Below are 19,262 nucleotides of genomic sequence, written 5' to 3' on the forward strand. Positions count from 1 at the left end.
CCCTCTAAGTATACAAAATTCTCAGACTGACAATTTCATTTTCCCAACATGTCGGCACAGATTTAGACCATGGCCCATGTTAAACCTGATTTCAGAATATGGGCCATACATTTTTACTTTGACCTAAATGGCTTTGATTTGGCAGGCCTTTATCAGTGCTGGGCCCCATCTTACAGAGTTATAATTGATCCAATCAACCTCAACTCTACGGAAATCCATTAAACTTCATATTTTTCAAATTCAGGATATTTGCACAAAGTCCTTTGTAAACAAAGAGAAGCATACTGAATTTTCAAGAAAACAGTGAATGTATGAATATATATCGGGCCCGTCTTAGAAAGAGTTGCGGTTGATCTGATCAATCGCAACTATGGAAAGCCAGCAAAGTCAACATATAAAAAATGCATGCTTGCTCCAAAAAATGTCTAGATATGTATATGTATATCCATAAATTCAATGATTTTTTTGACAATTTGGTGTGTTCTCCTTTGTTTACAAAGGACATTTTGCAAATTTCCTTTAAAAGAAATTATGACAATGATGGATTTCCATAGTGTTACGATTTAATGGATCAATCCTAACTTGTTCATAAAAAGCAGGCATTTGGGTACCAACTTATGAAGTTCTGAGTTGGTTTAAAGCAACACAAAGCAGCATTGTGGTCAATATATAGTGATTCACTTTTCATAATGAACAATTTTGGTCATATCTTTGTTAGCATGATATATCACCATAATCATAAAACAATTATTGAGTATTCAATCATTTCTTTGATATCGCATAATTCTGATATCAAAATATCGCCAAGCACTGGCCTTTACATCGTAAATACCATCTTGTTCCCATTAAATAACCCCCTAATAGACTATGACCGTTATCAACCATACTAGCATTGAAATAAGAAGTCCGAGAACTGCCAGCACACTGTAGTGGGCTAGTCCGGTTACCGACACCTTCCTTACTTCTGATGCGGCATCGGACCATTTGTTTGGACCCTGAAGACGATACTGTGCTGGACCGCAGGTCCCGAATAGTAGCCTGGAAGATCAATTAAATAATTATAAACTAACAAGATGTAACATATATCTACTTGTAGCACTTCATACAGAATATTTCGAAGTGCTGCATATTCATCACCCTGCTTTAGCATACATGTACATGTATCTACAATAAATTCCTGTTGAGTTCCCATTTACCTTAACCTGGGTAGAGTACGGCAAATAAAAGTAAATGTCTTGCCAAATGACGTGGGTGGCGCAATTGGATTTTAACCCTGGTGGTGTTTCATAAAGCTGTTTTTAAGTTAAGAGTGACTTTAAGAACGACTGGTGATCCTTTATTGTGGTAAATGGTATAATCATTGCCGATGGTTTGGCACGTAAGAAAGGTTCACCAGTCATTCTTAAAGTCGCTCTTAACTTATGAACAACTTAACTTTATGAAACGGCCCCCTTGACCTTATGGTTCAAAGTCTGTCAGGAGTCTTATCAACTGTACTGCAATCTCATCTTTTTTTAGTAGGTTGAGGAGTTGTTAACATTCATTCATAGGAAGGGAAAAGAAACGATCATTCATTATTACTCATTAGTATAATAATTAAAATATTCAAATTAAAAATCTCATTTTCTGAGCCTCAAATAAGACAATTTGACTTGTTTCTGCTCTATAATGATCATTATCATTGTTATTATTCTTACATGTATATAATGCTTTGGTCATTGTGCAATATGAATTTCTTTCGTCCAGAGTGGCATGTGAGAGTTCATATGCCTTTGGGAAACAGAGATGAATTTCTCTTATTTCTTATCTTGCTCTTCATATTCTTTTACCTTATGTGTACATATATTTTTTTCAATAGTAAAAAAAATGATGATGATGAGGTTGATGATGATTGTGGTGGTGGAAGTGGTGATGATGAGGATTTTGATGGTGGTGGTGATGATGGTGAATACCATGATGAGGATGATGATGAATACCATGATGATGATTATGATGATGATGGTGATGACGATGATGCTGATAGTGATGGTAGTGGTGGTGGTGACGAACTGACGACGATGACGATGAGGAGGATGATGATGATGGTGATTACGACGATGACAATGATCACGAAGATGACGATGATTATGAAATGCACAAATTACAAGGGTTCGGCCATGAACATACACATACCTCCATGCTAGGGTAGGGTATCTCCATGGATCAGGTTGAGCACCAAACTTCTGGGCGATACTGTCACAATAGAGAATAGGATCCTTCTGGATGGTGTGTCGTGCAGACTTGTGGTATCTCTTTTGACTTTCCTCCTTTAACGAAATAAAAATGAACAAGACAAATGTAAAGAAAAGGTGAAAAAAGTCTTATTACTCTTCTCCATACATTCTGGTTCAAAGTTCTGAAGGAGGATACAACATGTATGAATACTTCAGTTTAAATTCATTGATTAGTAATCAGAATGAATTAAATTCCAAATCACAGCAGTCTATGATTGGTCAATCTGGAGAGCATTTCATCAACAATTGACAACTTTCCTTGATTTTGATTGACTGAGAGGCATTCTGCTGTACTTTGGCAAAAGGAAGCAAGTGACAAATGTATCATTTGTTGTAAATGAGCAATGTGTGTTCGACATTACCATAGGCGTCTTTGCAATTAAACTGCATATTTTCTTCAATATCATTCCATAGAACGACTATTTCTTCCCTAAATTTTGCCTGAACGTGCAACATACAAAGGGGGTTTCTGAAACAAAAATAACTCAAATGTGATTGAGGTGTCACTTGCTTCCTTTTGCCAAAGTTGGACAGCATTGTTACTAATGGTAACTGTCATATAAACAAGGACATGTGGGATAAAACGTCCGACAAGTCCTTTCATGAAATGCTCCCCTGACTTTTACTTTTACATAAAATTTTGCAATAAACATTCTCATTATGAGCAAATCAAATCAAATTAATATGACTTGTTTCTCTATTAAAAATATGCACAAAAAGATGTAAATTTTTGCAAAATGGGATTGAAAACTGTCAATAAAACTGTCAAAAAACATAGTCATTATGAACCATTAAAAACTTTAAATTTATGCATTTTACAATAGACAACATATGGGGAAGCTGCTCGTACATGACATAAATAAAAAAAAAATTAAATTCTAATGACATTCTTAATCTTTGATGGACTTTCCTCAAAACATCGCTAATATTCTTAAATTATTTTTTCTGGTATTATTTTAGACCAAACTTTTGGTCAGGGTGAAATTCCCCCTTAAATAATGATACTGTACCTCTTCCATTTTGATGTCTTGTCTCATTTCTGCTTCTGGTGGGAGTTTGACCTTCTTCTTACAAAGCTCGGCGAACCATCTTGCCTGGATCTCTGACATACTGATTACACCACCGGATGCAGGCTGGACGAAGCCAATGAACGCAAGAGAGGGGCCAATGCTCGGAGAAAACACATTCTTGTAAAGCTGCGTGTAGAGATTAAATAATAATATAGATAATAGGATTTATATACCGCACGCATCAACCTTGTTAGGTGCTCAAGGCGCTCCTATATTACCCAGGCGAAGCTAGTCGACCGATTCCGGTGCTCACAGCTTTTTGAGGAATTACTTCCTGCCAGTACTCATTTACGTCACCTGGGGTGAGTGCAGCGCAATGTGGGTAATTTTCTTGCTGAAAGAAAACATGCCATGACTGGGAATCAAACCCACGTCCCCAGACTGAAAGATGAGAGTCTTAACCACTAGACGACAACGTCCCCATATCCCCATATAGATCATGTACCAATTATCTTAAATTACTGAGGGTTGCCACTTCAGTTCCTATGAACTGTTCTCTTAGCAGGCCCTGCATAACATGTTATTCTTCTCCATTCTGATATGATAAAAGCCTGACAAAAAGGTAGAAAGGACAATGCGAATTATCATGGAAATTAATATCTATAATACTTATAAACAAACCTCTGCAGAAAGAACAAAGGATGTTTACATGTAGCAGAGTAGCGATAAATATGACGGTGTGAAAATGACTAAGAAGTCTCAAATAATATAATAAGATCTATATACATGTATGCAAGATATTACATGTTCTCCTAGTTCCGTTTAAATCAGTGTAAATTGGATTCGTCGCACATTTATGAACCGGGCCAATTTACAGAGTACATGGATTTCAATTAGGCTTACATGTATTAGGCATTCATTTGGCCATTTCTTGGACTGGCCATGTCAACTTTGGTGCATGGCGGTTTTTTATTTGTCATGTCCTACAAAAATATGGTTAAAAAATGATGAAATGCACAACAAGAAAATTTATCCCAACACACTTCAGCACTCTGCTAAATTGAAGATTAGGGGAAAAAAAAATCAAAAATTAAAAATCGCTACAGCTCATATACTGTCTCACCTTCAGGACGTTGTTGCCGTCCTCTGTGACCTGTGACCTGGTGTCGTTGCTAAGGAAAGGTAGGTCAATATGATAACCAGTGCAAAATATGACCGAGTCAACCTACAGAAAGAAAAAAGTTCAAGAGTTACTGGTACATTTTTAATTGTCTGTAATGCCCTAATAAAACAAACTTGTGAATACATCATAATATAAGGGTGAAAAAAGACACATTAATGAAAGGGATAAAAAGAAATTTGATGGACAATGAAATATTTCAGTAAAAATGTTTACATCATGATTTTGATACTCATTTAGGTTATGACTTCAGGGAAATTGCATTCATCAATGACATATCATTACATCACCAATTGAATATATATAATGTTACTCAATTATTGCTATCAAAATATCTGTGATAACACAATATACATGTATCACCGAGTCTCTTCATTACATGGGCTGCGGTTCTGTGAGAGCAGGAAAGGGGAAAATGAAAGAAAGGCTTTCACGATCATAGGTGCTTCTCCATGAAAAGCGAGCTTTTATGTACCAATTTGTCTAAATTCTGAGGTGGTTTAGAGCAATACGGAGCTGCATTTGTGGTCAATGAATAGTGATAAACTTTTCATTATCGAAAATATTCGGGTCACATTGTTTTTTCTGCGATATATCACCATAATCATAAAACATTTATCAAACATTTAATATTATTTTCAATAATATCAAATTATCACCAAGCATTAATTGAATATATTTTGCCCTCTTTACCTATCCACCCATGGTGTATTTGATCGGTAAATGAATAAAGTTACATATATTATTTACTTTTTTATACATGTATGTTGAATTTTTTGATTGTTTCTATTCACCATATTATATGGCATTTCCTTTGCACATTTGCAAAAGCAATAAGGTCGTATCAACAACTGAGGCCTAAGATCATATCAACAACTGAGGCTTGTTTCATAAAAATTTACAACTATTGTAACTTCCCATCATGACAACTACCATGGTAACAGTACTCAGCAGCCAATCACAATCAAGGTTCCCATGGCAGTTAAAATCAATAGAAGAGGAAGTGGATGAGCCGTGGTGCAGTGGTTCTAATTTTCGCCTTGTAAACAGAGGGTCGTGTGTGTTCTAATCCCACTGCGGTCTAGCGTCCTTTGGCAAGGCGTTAATCCACACTTAGCCACTCTCGACCCAGGTGCTAAATGGGTACCCGGTAGGATGCAAAAGATATAGTATGTTTGAATTTGCCAGCTCCATAATGAGGCTGTAATGAATGGAAGGGATGCTCCCCAGGGATTGGAAATTTTGCTCTTTCCGTGCTGTGTTGAAATGAATCCGATGACCGAAGTGATAATATGCTGTAAAGCGCTTTGAGCATTTCTTGGGAAAGCGCTATATAAAAATTGACTATTATCATTATTATAAAATGGCAAAGCTATTATAGTTGTAACTCTTCTTTATGAAGCAGTACTGTGATTGCATGGCAATCAGCAGCATAAAGAGACGGACCTCAACCGAAGTGCCATCGATGAAGGTGACTCTCTTCTCCTCCATCTTTGAGATGTTGGGATGGACAATGATGTGTTTCCTCTGGAGGTGGTTCAACAACACTGGACTCACTGTAGGCTGCGTCTGGAGGATCTTCATTTTAGGGTTCAAGCCATACCTGGAGAAAGGGGAGGGGAGAAAAATAGCTCATTGGTGACCCTCTGAAGTGCTGCTAAGGTCTATCATTGGGCAAGTCCAAGAATTCGCGCGCGTTACATATGGGACATTTCAGAGGCTTTAATGACCTGAAAAATAGTGTTAATTGACTTTGATTAGATTGAATACCCTCATGATGGTAGACATCTAGGAGAAGAATAATCATGCAAAAAATTGTGACATTTGACCTTGACCTTTTAGAGAGAAAAGATGGGCTGTTACGTATGGGACGCAGAAAAAAGACAACTTTTGAAACATTTTTTTCAAGTTGAGAATTCTCTGAAAGTATTTCATTTGACAACTTGTAACTTAGTGTGATAGAAGTCACAATACTCTAGTATATCTAAGACAAGTTTCATGTCATAAGCCAAATCCCTCTAATTACAGACTCTAATTAAACAAATTAATGACATGTTACGTATGGGACAGTTACGTATGGGACATTTTGTCCCCATAGAGAATGTACACAATTTTCCCCATAATTAAAAAAATTGAAATAATTTAAAATATGGAAATAACAAAAGAGTTTCTGTCTTTTAAAATGTTCTATTGAGACATATTTGATATGACTGAAGAGGAAATTAGCCATTTCAATATTTTTTTTTCTTGTTTTTCATGGTTTCATGAATTTCTTATGTATTTCTATTGTTTTTCATTTTATTCATATTTTTCCATTTTCACAATTTTTTTGCTTTAATTGTTTTCAGTAGTCAGTATTCATAACAAATCAGTCTTTAAAAACTTAAGAAAAGGTAAATAATCACTTTTTAGAGCACTCTTGAAATTTGTTTTTCTCCATTCACTTTGTACACAAATCTCCCCATTGACATTGTGTGTAAATGTCCCATACATAACATGTTGTCCCATACGTAACAATTTTTTAATTAACTTTTAATTAAAAGGTAAAGTCTATTTTTGAAACTTTTTGGGGTATAACATTTTCATACTTTATAAATTAGAACTTCCCAGAGAAGCAACGATATAAGTATTGTATTATGAGAAATAACTTTAAAAAACATCGTCAAAATGTTACGTATGGGACATTCCATCCTTGGACAAGACCTAATTTGCATAATTAATTAGATGACACCACTTTTTTTTCCCCAAAAGTAATAAGATGTTAGGGGGTCCATGTCCCACCTATGACTAAATCTCACAAGTTTTCTTTTTATTTTCTATGAGTTTTTATAATTGTCCCATACGTAACGCCCATTTTACCAATTATGCAAATTAGGTGCCCCAAATTAGCATAAATATGCATATTATCAAATTTTTCTTAATGAAATTTTAAAATTCAACATTTGGGCTTTCTTACCCCACCAAAGATAACTTCTTAAATTAAAGATGAAATTTTGCCTTCTAGGGTGACCTTTTCTTGGACTTGCCCCATTCCAGTTTGCACTGGCCTGCTTCTATCCTCTCTGGTAGGGTTTAGACGATCTTAACCCTAAAAAGATTGGGCTATTTCGACGCCCAAGAAGCAAGGGGGGGGCCTGATTTAGATTTCTGCCACCAATCCCGACAAAAGTTGGCACGAGCGTTATACCCATGGCATAATCTACACAATGGTAATGTCAAATTCTGCAAAAAAACTCATTGCTAATCAAAAATGCTAATTAGTGTGTAAAATCAAAAGTTTGCTCTAATTAACTCTTCATGCGTTCACCTGTAAACCCCCTGTGTTGCATTATTTTAGCAGTGATCCCCTCTACGCAGTATAATACACTCTGTTATTTAGAGTGTCGTAACTTTTTATCTGATCATTTTGAAAGAAAATGTTGTGTAGCAAACTTGTAGAGTGTTTCCTGGGCTTTCTTATCGTATATAAATTTATTGGATAAATTATGGAAAAATGTATAGTAAATTACATTTTCTAAATGCTTTCTCCTAATACTTCCAACAAAATTTAGCCCCCCTTTTACTTTGGTTCTTGTGTTAGTGGCATGATTTTTATTTATCCACTTGGACTGTTCATTACATAAGCTTTGTATTGATACCAAAATCATGATAATCTGATAAAAATAGCCCATATATAGTGGAAAATAAAAGAGAGTAAATTTTTGCCTGGTCAAGGTACTGTACTCCATTGAAAGGGTCTCATTCACATTTGTGCCATGAGTCACAGACTCCTAACAATAAACCTGGCCATGGTATTGTTTGTGAGGAGGGTTTTATTAATCTTATCCTCTCCTTTTTCAATGAACTTCCTGGCTGTGATCAGGATGTATTGATTTTTTGGGAAAACTCAACGATTCTGTAATTTGTAAACTGCGATAATCCGTCGAACGCTAAACTAATGTCGCACGCGCGATCGATCGGTACACATGTACGGTATACACAAACGCCAGGCTATACATTGTAGCTAGGCACGCTCCGGGGCATGCAATTGTTTGAAAAACAATGGGACAGGGGACGTCTATGGGAAATGTGTGGTTGTGCAAAAATGCGAACGAAACACGCCTACGGATGTGCAATAATGCGAACGTAACGCATGAAGAGTTAATGCTCAAGCCATTAAAAAAACATTATTTTGCATTGTGTCCAACATTACAAATGACTGCAATCATGGGCATCAGTGCAAAGGTTTATCTTTTGTGTGGGGGGGGGGGCGCACCAATAGATGCCCCCCTCCCCCATGATCAAAGAATAATCCGTGGAAGAGCCGTGGTGTAGTGGTTCTGACACTCGCCTTGTGAACAGAGGATCGTGTGTTTGAATCCCACCGCGGTCTGGTGTCCTTTGGCAAGGTGTTAATCCACACTTTGCCACTCTCAACCCAGGTGCTAAATGGGTATCCGGTAGGATGTGAAAGTCATTGTAGCTTGTCCAGTACTGTGTGCGCCTTACCAGCGACTGACTGGAATACTCCCTAGCGAGGGAGTGGAGAATGAGCATACATTGTGTTTGGGAATGACTGTTTGAATCCGATGACCAGTGTAATAATATACACATGTATCTGTAAAGCGCTTAGACACGTCGTTCTGATATATATTAAGCGCTTTATAAAAGCGGATTATTATTATTATTACTGATGGCAATGACTGGAATATTGCAAGACAAGTGTTTTTCCCCTTTTTATCACATCAGCTAAAGTTGCATGTAAATCAATAAATGCATTTCTCTTCACAAAATACTTTCAAAGTACATTTCAACACAATGTCAACATACTTATTGATAGCTGCATTTGTAACTTCATACTCTGCTCCAGCTTGTTCATAACGTCAACTTCATAGAAATTCATTTATTTGGGACTGCAAATTTGACATTTAGATTTCCTTTGGGCCTTTGCTTACTCCTTTATGCCTTTATAAAACCCTGGATCTAACCCTGCATGGCCAAACCCTGTCCATACCAAAGTTGGACGTCCTAGGTACTTACATGTTTGGATGCCCATGTATAAGAGACACCAATGTCTCAAAGACAAAGTTCATGATCGTCAGAGGCATTTTGAGTACCAGTCGACAGCTGTAATGGTCGATGGGACGACCAAACAGGTAGTTGGGTACGATCCATGCCCCTGAGCGCGTACTCAGATGAACCTCCTTGCACCTAGAAAAAAGGAGAAGAGGGGGAAAATTCAAAGTTATATTAGAAAGAAATAAGAGCTGAAGTGAGTTGAAGAATAGCACGGAAGTATAGCAAAATAATGCTGTAAAGTGTGTACATAGATAATGCTCCTCATTATCACTCCAGGGGCCTGTCTTACAAAGAGTTACGATTGATCCGATCAATCACAACTATGGATGGCCAGCAACATCAACATCTATTATGCATGTTTTTTCAAAATATTTTTTAATTATGATTTATATTCATGCATTCCTTGTTTTCTTGAAAATTCACTGTGCTTTGCTTTGTTTACAAAAGGATATTGTCCAATTTCATGTAGAAAAAATTGACACTTTTATATGTTTACAACAAATTATTTAAATTTGTTTATTTTGTATTGTTTTATGGTTACTTACCATAAAATATGCCTATTGTTTAAATTCTTAATTCCAGTCATTTTGAACATTTGCAGTGACCCAATTCCATTTATTTTTATTTTTTTCTTTCAATGCCCTTATCGTGCTTCCATAACTTGGATTGTTTGCAAATGTTAATCTGTAAAGTTGAATGTAAATTTGTATATATATTTTTATCAAATGGAATGAATAAATCTTGAAATCCAGAAATCATTTACCTACATGTATTAAATGAGAATCACAAACTTTCAATGTCACTTTAAACAATCAAACATTGAAGAAGTTGTAGTATTGACATAAACTAGAATTGAACTTCGGTTTATTTGAAGAACCAAGTACGAAGACTGAGATAACAAGACACTATTAAAAGTACAGGGAATTGTTATGATCATTATGTAAAGAATTTTGAGGTAACAAATTAATTTGGATGCAAATGAAACATTCTGATTTCCTTGTGCATTATTTAAGAACAATGTGAGTGAAGCAAGTGAGCCTAAAAATCAATAGCTCATAATATTCTGTTGTCAATTCTGTATTGAAAAGTTTTATTTGTTCACCTTTTTTTAATGAAAAAAAATGGTGTAATTGAAAGTGTCTATAATTATCAATTTATGACAAATGGCAATTTCCATGCACATTGTAGAATCATTTGAATACATCTCTTGGGGATAAAAATATGTTATAAATTTTCAAATTTTGCATTTCAGCATTTTTACACCATATTTTGGTAGAACATGATAAAATGACTCCACAACCCAAATTTTGTGGGAATCTTTGCATGGGGGCCCCGATATATGACCTCATGAAATATAATTAACCCTGTTGAAATTAACATTACGTCAAGCCCCCACTTGGAGAAAGACCGCAGTTCAGATTGCAAACTGCGGTAATAGACCCCGAATTGTCTTTGAAATCATTTCCAAGCCCTGGGGGTCGTTTCATAGAGCTGTTCGTAAGAGCGACTTTAAAAACGACCGGTGATCATCGCCAATGGTGTGTACCATTTACCGCAAGACAGGATCACCAGTCGCTCTTAACTTACGAACAGCTTTATGAAACACCCGCCTGATCAACTCCACTTGGCCAGGTAATCCCCGCTGTCTTAATTTCACCTCCACAGGCCAGATTATGAGCATTGAGCCAGGGACAAAATGATAAACAACAGCTCTGCTATTACGTAAGACTTGTCTGCCTGTAGTAGGACATTTGGAATGAAATCACTGTATTCGATATTTAATCACGTTTTCAAAGGCATATTGTATTCAGAAATTCAATGTTAGTCCATTTTCAATTTCGAACGAAGAAAATCGACCTCGAAATAAGGAAAGTGAATAAAAAATGGCGGCATGCTTTGCCGGGACCGCACTCTGGCTTTTGCGTTATCTTCAGACCGAGGTCAAGAAACAGGTGTTTTGATACTTACAGTTTTGTTGTACTTGGAGAAGAGAATTGATTTAGAAAAACTGGGGTATAGTGTTCTCAAACGGAGGTTTTCGTCATGATGTATTATCCACTTGGTTCTAACGTACATGTACGTGTACCTTGTAACGTACCTTGATGTGGGCGTAGTTTTACCTAAAAACTTGTTTGTCCCTCTCCTACTTCCGATTTCTTGAATGAAATGATGGACGATAACTGGTTCATACTAGTTTATAAACCATGCAAAAAACTATGTTGACTCCAATGGAGCTAAATATGCATTTATGAGGTCATACAGGTATCTTGCCCCCCCCCCCCATGGACCGATTCCAACAAATTGAGTTGTGTGTGTTTTTCATCATGCCTCGCCAAGCAGCGAGCTACTGTATACTAGAAAAAAAGACACTGAAATGTGTCATCACTTCATTGTTATCACTATACTGTCTTGCATATACCTGGACAAGACTCAATCCCTCAACTGTTTACGTAGTATGTATGCACGGCCACATGTTGGGACCGACGCTATCTCTTCTCTTACGTACCTGCCGACAGTCGCCAGGTCCACAGCAGCATCCACAGCACTGTTCCCAATCCCGACAATGAGGGCTCTCTTCCCCACCATTCCGTTGGTGATGGCATCTTTGTAGGCCACACTGTGAATGATCTCGCCTTTTTAATGCCAAATTTGGATAAAAAGTCAATAAAATGAATAAAATATGTACATCAGTTTATAATGACAGCTTGACCTTGATCTTCATCTGTTTCAATATGGTGCATTACTCATGAAAAGTAAAACATATTGGCACTTATTCTGGACTGAAACCCTGGTTTAAAGTTGTGGTTCAACTATGGAGAGCCAATTGGAGCACAAATCCGTAACAGTACACAGTCAATATATTAACTCATATGACACCCAAATTGTTCATAATTGTCTGGGAATGGCAACTGAAGTATTTTTCTTCATTATCAAAGCAAAAGGAAACAAAATAGTAAACATAAGAAATATACAATATAAACAGAATTTCTGAACATTTGGCTCCCATAATTTTAGCACAGAGTTAGACCGTGGTCTAAGTTAAATCTCACTTCAGAATAGGGGCCATTCCCCTTAATACACTGTAACAATGTCTCTTATTGCTTTAAAGATATATAATCAAACATGAAAATCTTACAAAACAAAACACATACAACTAATAAGCATATAAAATGAATACAGTACTAATAACCAATCATTATCCAATAAAAAACATATTATTCATACTTGATCTTTACTCCTTTAAAGATTATTATCAATGGACATTTGCCAAAAATAATGAGAGAATGCAATGGGTCAAAGTTGATCTTTACTCTTTTAAAGATTATTATCAAAGGACATTTGCCAAAAAATAAGGAGAGAATGCAATGAGTCAAAGTTATAAATCTACATGTACATTACAAAGGTTGGCGTATTCCGTACACATGACTCTATCTCTGATCTTAAGTTGTGGCTTAAATGTGGATAGCAAATTGTGAGGAAAGAGCCAAGAGGAAACATACAGTATACTGTTAATGCTATTTTGAAATGTTTGGCTGTCATAATTTTAACACAGAATTAGACCATGGCCTGAATCAAACTTAAGATAATGCAGACCTACATGTACTGTATATTTTCAGGATGAAATATTTAAAGCTTGAAAATTAAGCTATCACAATCAATATCTACAAAGCTGAACAACTGACCTTTAAAACTGTCCTGTCCAGCAAACTTTGGCCAACTTGGTTTGGCATGATGCCCAGTTGCTATTGCAACAAATTTAGCGACGAGTACTTCTTCTTGTCCAAGTTTCTCGCCACCCTTCCCATCATCCTCTACTGCAAAACTGGTAATACGCCATCCTTCCCCTACAATGGAATAGAATATTTGAAAGAAATAAAATAGTCTCATGTCAAGAATTTAAAATTCAAACCCACTAAAATCCATATCAAAAGCCAAAATAACTTACTGTTTGACTGACAATGATTTATGTAGGCCTATTCACTGTTTAAGTTCGAACCTATAATGTATTTTTTGTTCTTACTTTTCTTTCTCTAACTTGCTCCTAAACACCTTGAATATCTAAGATATGGAATAAGCTCAATACCAAATTTTATGCATTATTATTATTATTACTATTACCATTATGATTATTACTATTAATATCATCATTTTCATCCTCATGATGATCATTGTCATCATCATCCCAATTAAATTACATCAATTACGTTTCAAAGCTGTCTTTAATGGCAATTTCTGATTGGTACTTGCTTGATTCCTAGCTCTCTATATATTGGTTTATAAAATTTCTTTTTCAAATTCCACTGTTGTATTTGACAATTTGGAGTCTTTATTGCAAACAGATTTTCTTTCCTTAATTAAACCATTTTTCCATTCTTACCATCTCTGTCAAGTTTGGTAACTCTGCGGTGATACCTAATACATTCACTGATGTTAAAGTGACGGGTGTAGTCTCCTATGTATTTGGCCATCTGGGTATTATGAGGGAATTCAGGAGTTTCATCTGGAAAAGGGAAGTCTGAGAAGCAGTAGTTCTGTTTTGAGACATTTCTGCATCATGGCAAAAGTGAGAGATAGAGAGAATAATAATAATAGCTGTAGTTATAAAGCGCCTATTGCCTGAGGATACAAAGCGCTGTTATTATTACCCCGGCTTAGCTTGAGCTACCATCACAGGCGCTCAGTACATACATGTACAAGGAATTACTCCTGCCGGGTACCCATTCACCTAACCTGGGTCAAGTGGAGCACAGTGCGGATAAATTTCTTGCTGAAGGAAAACACGCCATGGTTAGGATTCAAACCCACGACCCTCAGTTTGAAAGGCAAGAGTCAGAACCACTAGACCATGACGCGCCCGAAACATTATAACATTACCGGTATAATGAAATATTATAAGTAAACTAAACTATACTCGTATGTTCGAAAAAACAATATATACCGTAAATATGGTATCAAGGTCTCATTCCAGTTTCATGAGAAATGTATTCGTAATTTGGGAATTATTTTGTGAAAAAGATTCTTAGCCTGGGAAAAACATTAATTCAATTGATTGTATACATGTAATCCAGTTATTGTTTTTGTGCAATATTTTCTCAATGGTTTTCTGAGATGGCTTGCACATCTGTGGGTAACAGTATTGACTTTCACTTTTGCGAGCCCTGGCCCATAATAACCCAACACTCTTCAAAATTCATCAGTTAATGATAATTAATTATGAAACCCTTGAAAATCCTTGAATAATAAAAAAAAATTATCACCTTGAGGAAATCATTATGATGAACTAGGGTTGATAATTAATTATGAAACCCTTGAAAATCCTTGAATAAAAAAAATTATCATAGAGGAAATCATTATGATGAACTAGGGTTGATAGCATGAATATGCACATAAATCAGTGACACTGCACTCGAACACAACCTTGAGTAGTTGAGGGGTGGCAGAAGCGATACACACTTTGTAATGGGGTTGATGAAAAATATATCTAGTGTTTTGGGTTTGGTTCTGATTCACCAGCTGAATAGCATACCTCTACATATCAGAGAATCATCAATAAAAAATGATTTGTTAGAAATGTATAGTAAAAACTCAGTGAAAGATGTCATGCTTGGATATTTAAAAAATATATTTGCAAAATAAAAAGACCTCACCTTAGGTTATAAATTATCCGAAAGGGAGTTTTAGAATTTGATGAGCAATGGTATGGGTATAGAGAAACAAATATTGATTTTCAAAATGAAATTCATTAGGGATTCTAAAAGGTCAAACATTTGTAATAATATGTGAACAGTTAACCCTACCAAATTATTGATGCCATTCTTGGAAGCCTTAGCAAATTTCCTGTCAGAAAAGGTATACTTTTTTAAAGAATAGTGTTTTTTACATGTTTTTATACTAATTGGTGAGCTACCTTTAGATTTGGGTGATGCATCAACAAAAAATAAAGCAGGCCGCATATCTAAATTGCTGTTTTCCCACTTACCAAACTTTATTATCTATGTCGAGATAATTAGTTTGTGAGAACTATATTCTTATACATTGTAAATGATCAGGGGCATGTTTCACACTACATCTTATCAGTGATTTTCACTTACAGATTTGCTCTGAACGAATCAGATGCAAGGATTTCAGTAGATTATAACAAACAGTCGGTAAAGATCACCAACTGTTTGTTCATAAAATGCTCACCTGATAATACCCAACAAGAGGGTAGTGATTTGGACGGTACCTTAAACTATTTACATACGGCTATGACTTAGAGCAAATAATGATGATATAATTGCACTTCAACTGTATGAAAGGAGGTCAAAATTGACTTGGTTGAGACTTGTCATAGTCATAGTCCATCATGCAATTTGACACGTACGTCTGATAAGAAGCCTTAACTTTCGATATTTTTTTTCAATGGCAAGATCACTTGTCTATAAATGTATCACAAACAGGAAAGGTAAAGAAGCTGGGTATATTAAAGGGGAAGTTCCCCCTGACAAAAAGTTGATAGCTAAAATAGCAGAAAAATTATTATAAATATTGCCAAAGGTTTGAAAAGAATCCATCATAGAATGATAAGAGTTATTAGAATTTTAATTATTTGATTTGCAACCTCAAATGCGAGCAGCTTTACTACAATATCATATGGTAAGAAATCAATGAAATGTAATTTTCTCAGAAAAAAAAATGAAAACGGCCTTCACCCTACCTTCAGTACTGTATAATAAATAGATATCATTTTACACCCGTTCAAAAACGAAAACAAAAACAAGTCATTACGAACCATTACAAAATTTTGACTTATGCTTTTTATATTGCATAACATATGGGGCAGCAGCTCATATGACACCACAAATCTAAAATTCACAATCCTAATAACTTTCTTAATATTTTTGGATTTTCCTAAAACCTTCACCCTTTGCAAAGGGTGGATGCAACTTTTTCATCTTCAAAATCTGGAATATCCGGACAGGTTGAAAGCCTTTGGACTACAAATCCTTGCATACAGAAGACAAAAGGAGGAAGTTATCCAGATCTCAGTCCTTCACGTTTATAATTTCGTGGAGCTCAATAAATCACTCTCCTTATTTTTTTGAGCTCCTCAGAATCGCTCTCCTTGAGGAGCTCAAATCAATTCAATACAATGCATGTATGATATATTGTAGATTTTTCATAACATCGTATGCAATAGCTGTGTAGCTATTAATTAATCTATGGTGAAACTAGGCCTGGGTCAATACGTTTACAAAATATCACGCTCCTGCAAAAAAAAATTAAAGAAAAAAATTGCTAAAATTTTACATTTTACATCTTTAAATCCATGAAAAGGCCATCTTTTTTCCATAATTCCTTGAAATTATTTTGATTTAGTTGATTTGAACTTACTCTCGGTAAATATTGTAGTCCCACATGTAGACTTCAATGGTGTTGCCATGAAAATTTACATATGGGACTATGTAATGAAGGTCTGAGATCTTCAAGATTATGAGAGGGATAGACAATTTTGATGCTGATCTGTTCTTTGCACGAATTCATGATTCCCGTACAACAGGACATAGCATGAAACTAAGGAAGCAGAGATGCAGATCTGCCGTTTGCCAAAAATTCAATTCTTATTGATGAGCTGCAATATTTGGAATTCCCTGCCTGAGTCAGTTGTAAGTGCAACTAGTCTAAATCAGTATAAATCCGGACTTGAAAAATTTTGGCACAACCATCCTCTAAAGTACAGACCTTACCAAAGATAAGAAAATCAACGAGGGGCACATTAGCATATTGCTTAACGTCTCAACATCCAAGTAAGTAGTATATTTTCTATTTTTACCACAAAAATTAAAGACTAATCAAGAAGAAACAATTTCCTTCAGGGTGAACTTCCCCTTTAAATCTTGAGGCCAATGTAAGGGGCATAAAGTCCAGTAAACAGAAATGGCCTCTAATACATGTAAATGGCCTTGTTGGAATAATTCAAGTCCTGAATGAAAAATTGCACTTTTCAACAGTCCATCTGATTGCCAATATGATGCAAGTTTATGTTAACAGCTCTTATTCAGGCATCGATCCAGTCCACAGTGCACTTAATCTTTGCTTTTTGGTCAATTTACTCTTGATATATCTAGGTCTAATTGATTGCATTCATGTTAAAAGATTAAATGTGAATTGCCTTATAAGGAAACCAAAACCCCAAAAGATAAACAATCTTATTGGAAAGAGTAAAATGAGAGGAACAATTTAAATTAAGTTTCATCAAAATCGGTTGTGAAATAAGCAAGTTATGGACGTTAAAAAGGTCTTGTTGTTTTTTTCCATGGGGATCCTCAAATTGGCAAACATGCTTAAAAAATAGCTGATTTTGTGGACAACTCTCCATTTGTTTTGTACACAATTTTTCAGATTTTCCACATTACCAAACCTTTCAAATTGCATCTTGCCTCCTTCTGGGCATAACATATGTCATGGGGAAAATATAATTCACACCACATATTTCAAGTTCACGGGGAAATGATGTGAAATATGTAAAATAAAGGGGAAAATTTGGGTACAAAACAAATTGAAGGTTGTCCACAAAATCGGCCATTTTGAAGCATGTTTGCCATTTTGAGGATACCCATAGAAATACAAGACCTTTTAAATGTCCATAACTTGCTTATTTCACAACCGATTTTGAGTAAACTTGATTTAAATTGTTCTTGTTTCACTTTTTCCAAGAAGCTTGCTTCACTTCTTGGGTTTTGGCCGGTTTCCTTTAAAATTATGACACACCATGAGATTGGATGCCATAGCATAAGCCTAAGGCCTAATTTTTTTTTCATGATAGGTCTTTAATTTTTTATGTTAGCATGTTAGTAGGATATATTGGCTCTTCTCTTTTGGGCTGACTTAAAGTTAACTTAAATTTGAAAAGGAAATGTGGAATATTCAATAACAATTGCCCTGCCTCAAAAAATATCAAAATTTAAGATTGATTGGCCATTTCATTGCATTCTCCAGCATACTCACATATGAGTAAACCTCATTACCCCATAGTCATTTTCTCTGAAAACCCACAACCCTCCGACTTCTCCGGTCCTTTCGTACACGACAACATCGAAGCCAGCCTCGCGGAGACATTTGGCCGTCGCTAGCCCGGAGATTCCAGCTCCAATCACGCACACATCCGTCTGCTGCTCCAGGTGCGGCATTTTTCTCGTCAGATTCCTTGCAATTTCAGACTCGGTCGCTGTTTCTGCTGTCCTAAGGATTTTTCGCATACTACCAGAGTCCATATATGTTTTGCAGGCCATCGTGCTGGTCTGGGTTATTGATTAACTACTCTTGTTATCTTATCCCAATTTCAACATCTTTCAATTCATCCATCGTTATCTTCTGTTGATGACTATGGAACGCCAAGTGTCTTTCATTGCCGGTCTGGGACTGCTAGGGCGGGGATAAATGCTTTTGTTGTTTTTGATTGTGTGTGCAAGAAAATGAGTGTAAAGCACAATTTTTCATAGATACTTTTTAGCAGATTATGAAAAATTTTAAACTGCCCCCCCCAATTTGCCTTAATTATAATACCACTCGACAAGTTTTGTCCGCAAAAGAAATGTTTTTTGCGATGAAAGATATATCTTTCATTGGTTATACCATGGTAAGTTAGGCCTATGTATTTTTATCCTTATTGCTTTGTACTTTTTTTGCAAATCGACAATCATCGCAATAATCATGTTGTTCAAGGAAAGCTCCAATAGAAACAATTGTTATAAGTACTAG

General features: G+C 35.8%; 1 protein-coding gene across 1 annotated transcript; it reads right to left on the bottom strand.

The window, feature by feature from the left end:
* Window positions 1-259: 259 nt before the first annotated feature.
* On the bottom strand, window positions 260-18,909 carry LOC121429885 (flavin-containing monooxygenase 5-like). The gene is made up of 10 exons (XM_041627141.1): window positions 18,510-18,909; window positions 13,900-14,069; window positions 13,205-13,366; window positions 12,028-12,154; window positions 9,483-9,653; window positions 5,910-6,066; window positions 4,407-4,508; window positions 3,284-3,469; window positions 2,173-2,306; window positions 260-1,038 (listed from the first exon to the last, which is right to left on the bottom strand). Exons 1-10 carry the CDS (start codon window positions 18,791-18,793, stop codon window positions 858-860), a joined length of 1,674 nt encoding a protein of 557 aa, XP_041483075.1. The 5' UTR covers window positions 18,794-18,909; the 3' UTR covers window positions 260-857.
* Window positions 18,910-19,262: the final 353 nt, after the last annotated feature.

This window comes from Lytechinus variegatus, chromosome 16 (assembly GCF_018143015.1).
Source record: "Lytechinus variegatus isolate NC3 chromosome 16, Lvar_3.0, whole genome shotgun sequence".
Classification (NCBI taxonomy): Eukaryota; Metazoa; Echinodermata; class Echinoidea; order Temnopleuroida; family Toxopneustidae; genus Lytechinus; species Lytechinus variegatus.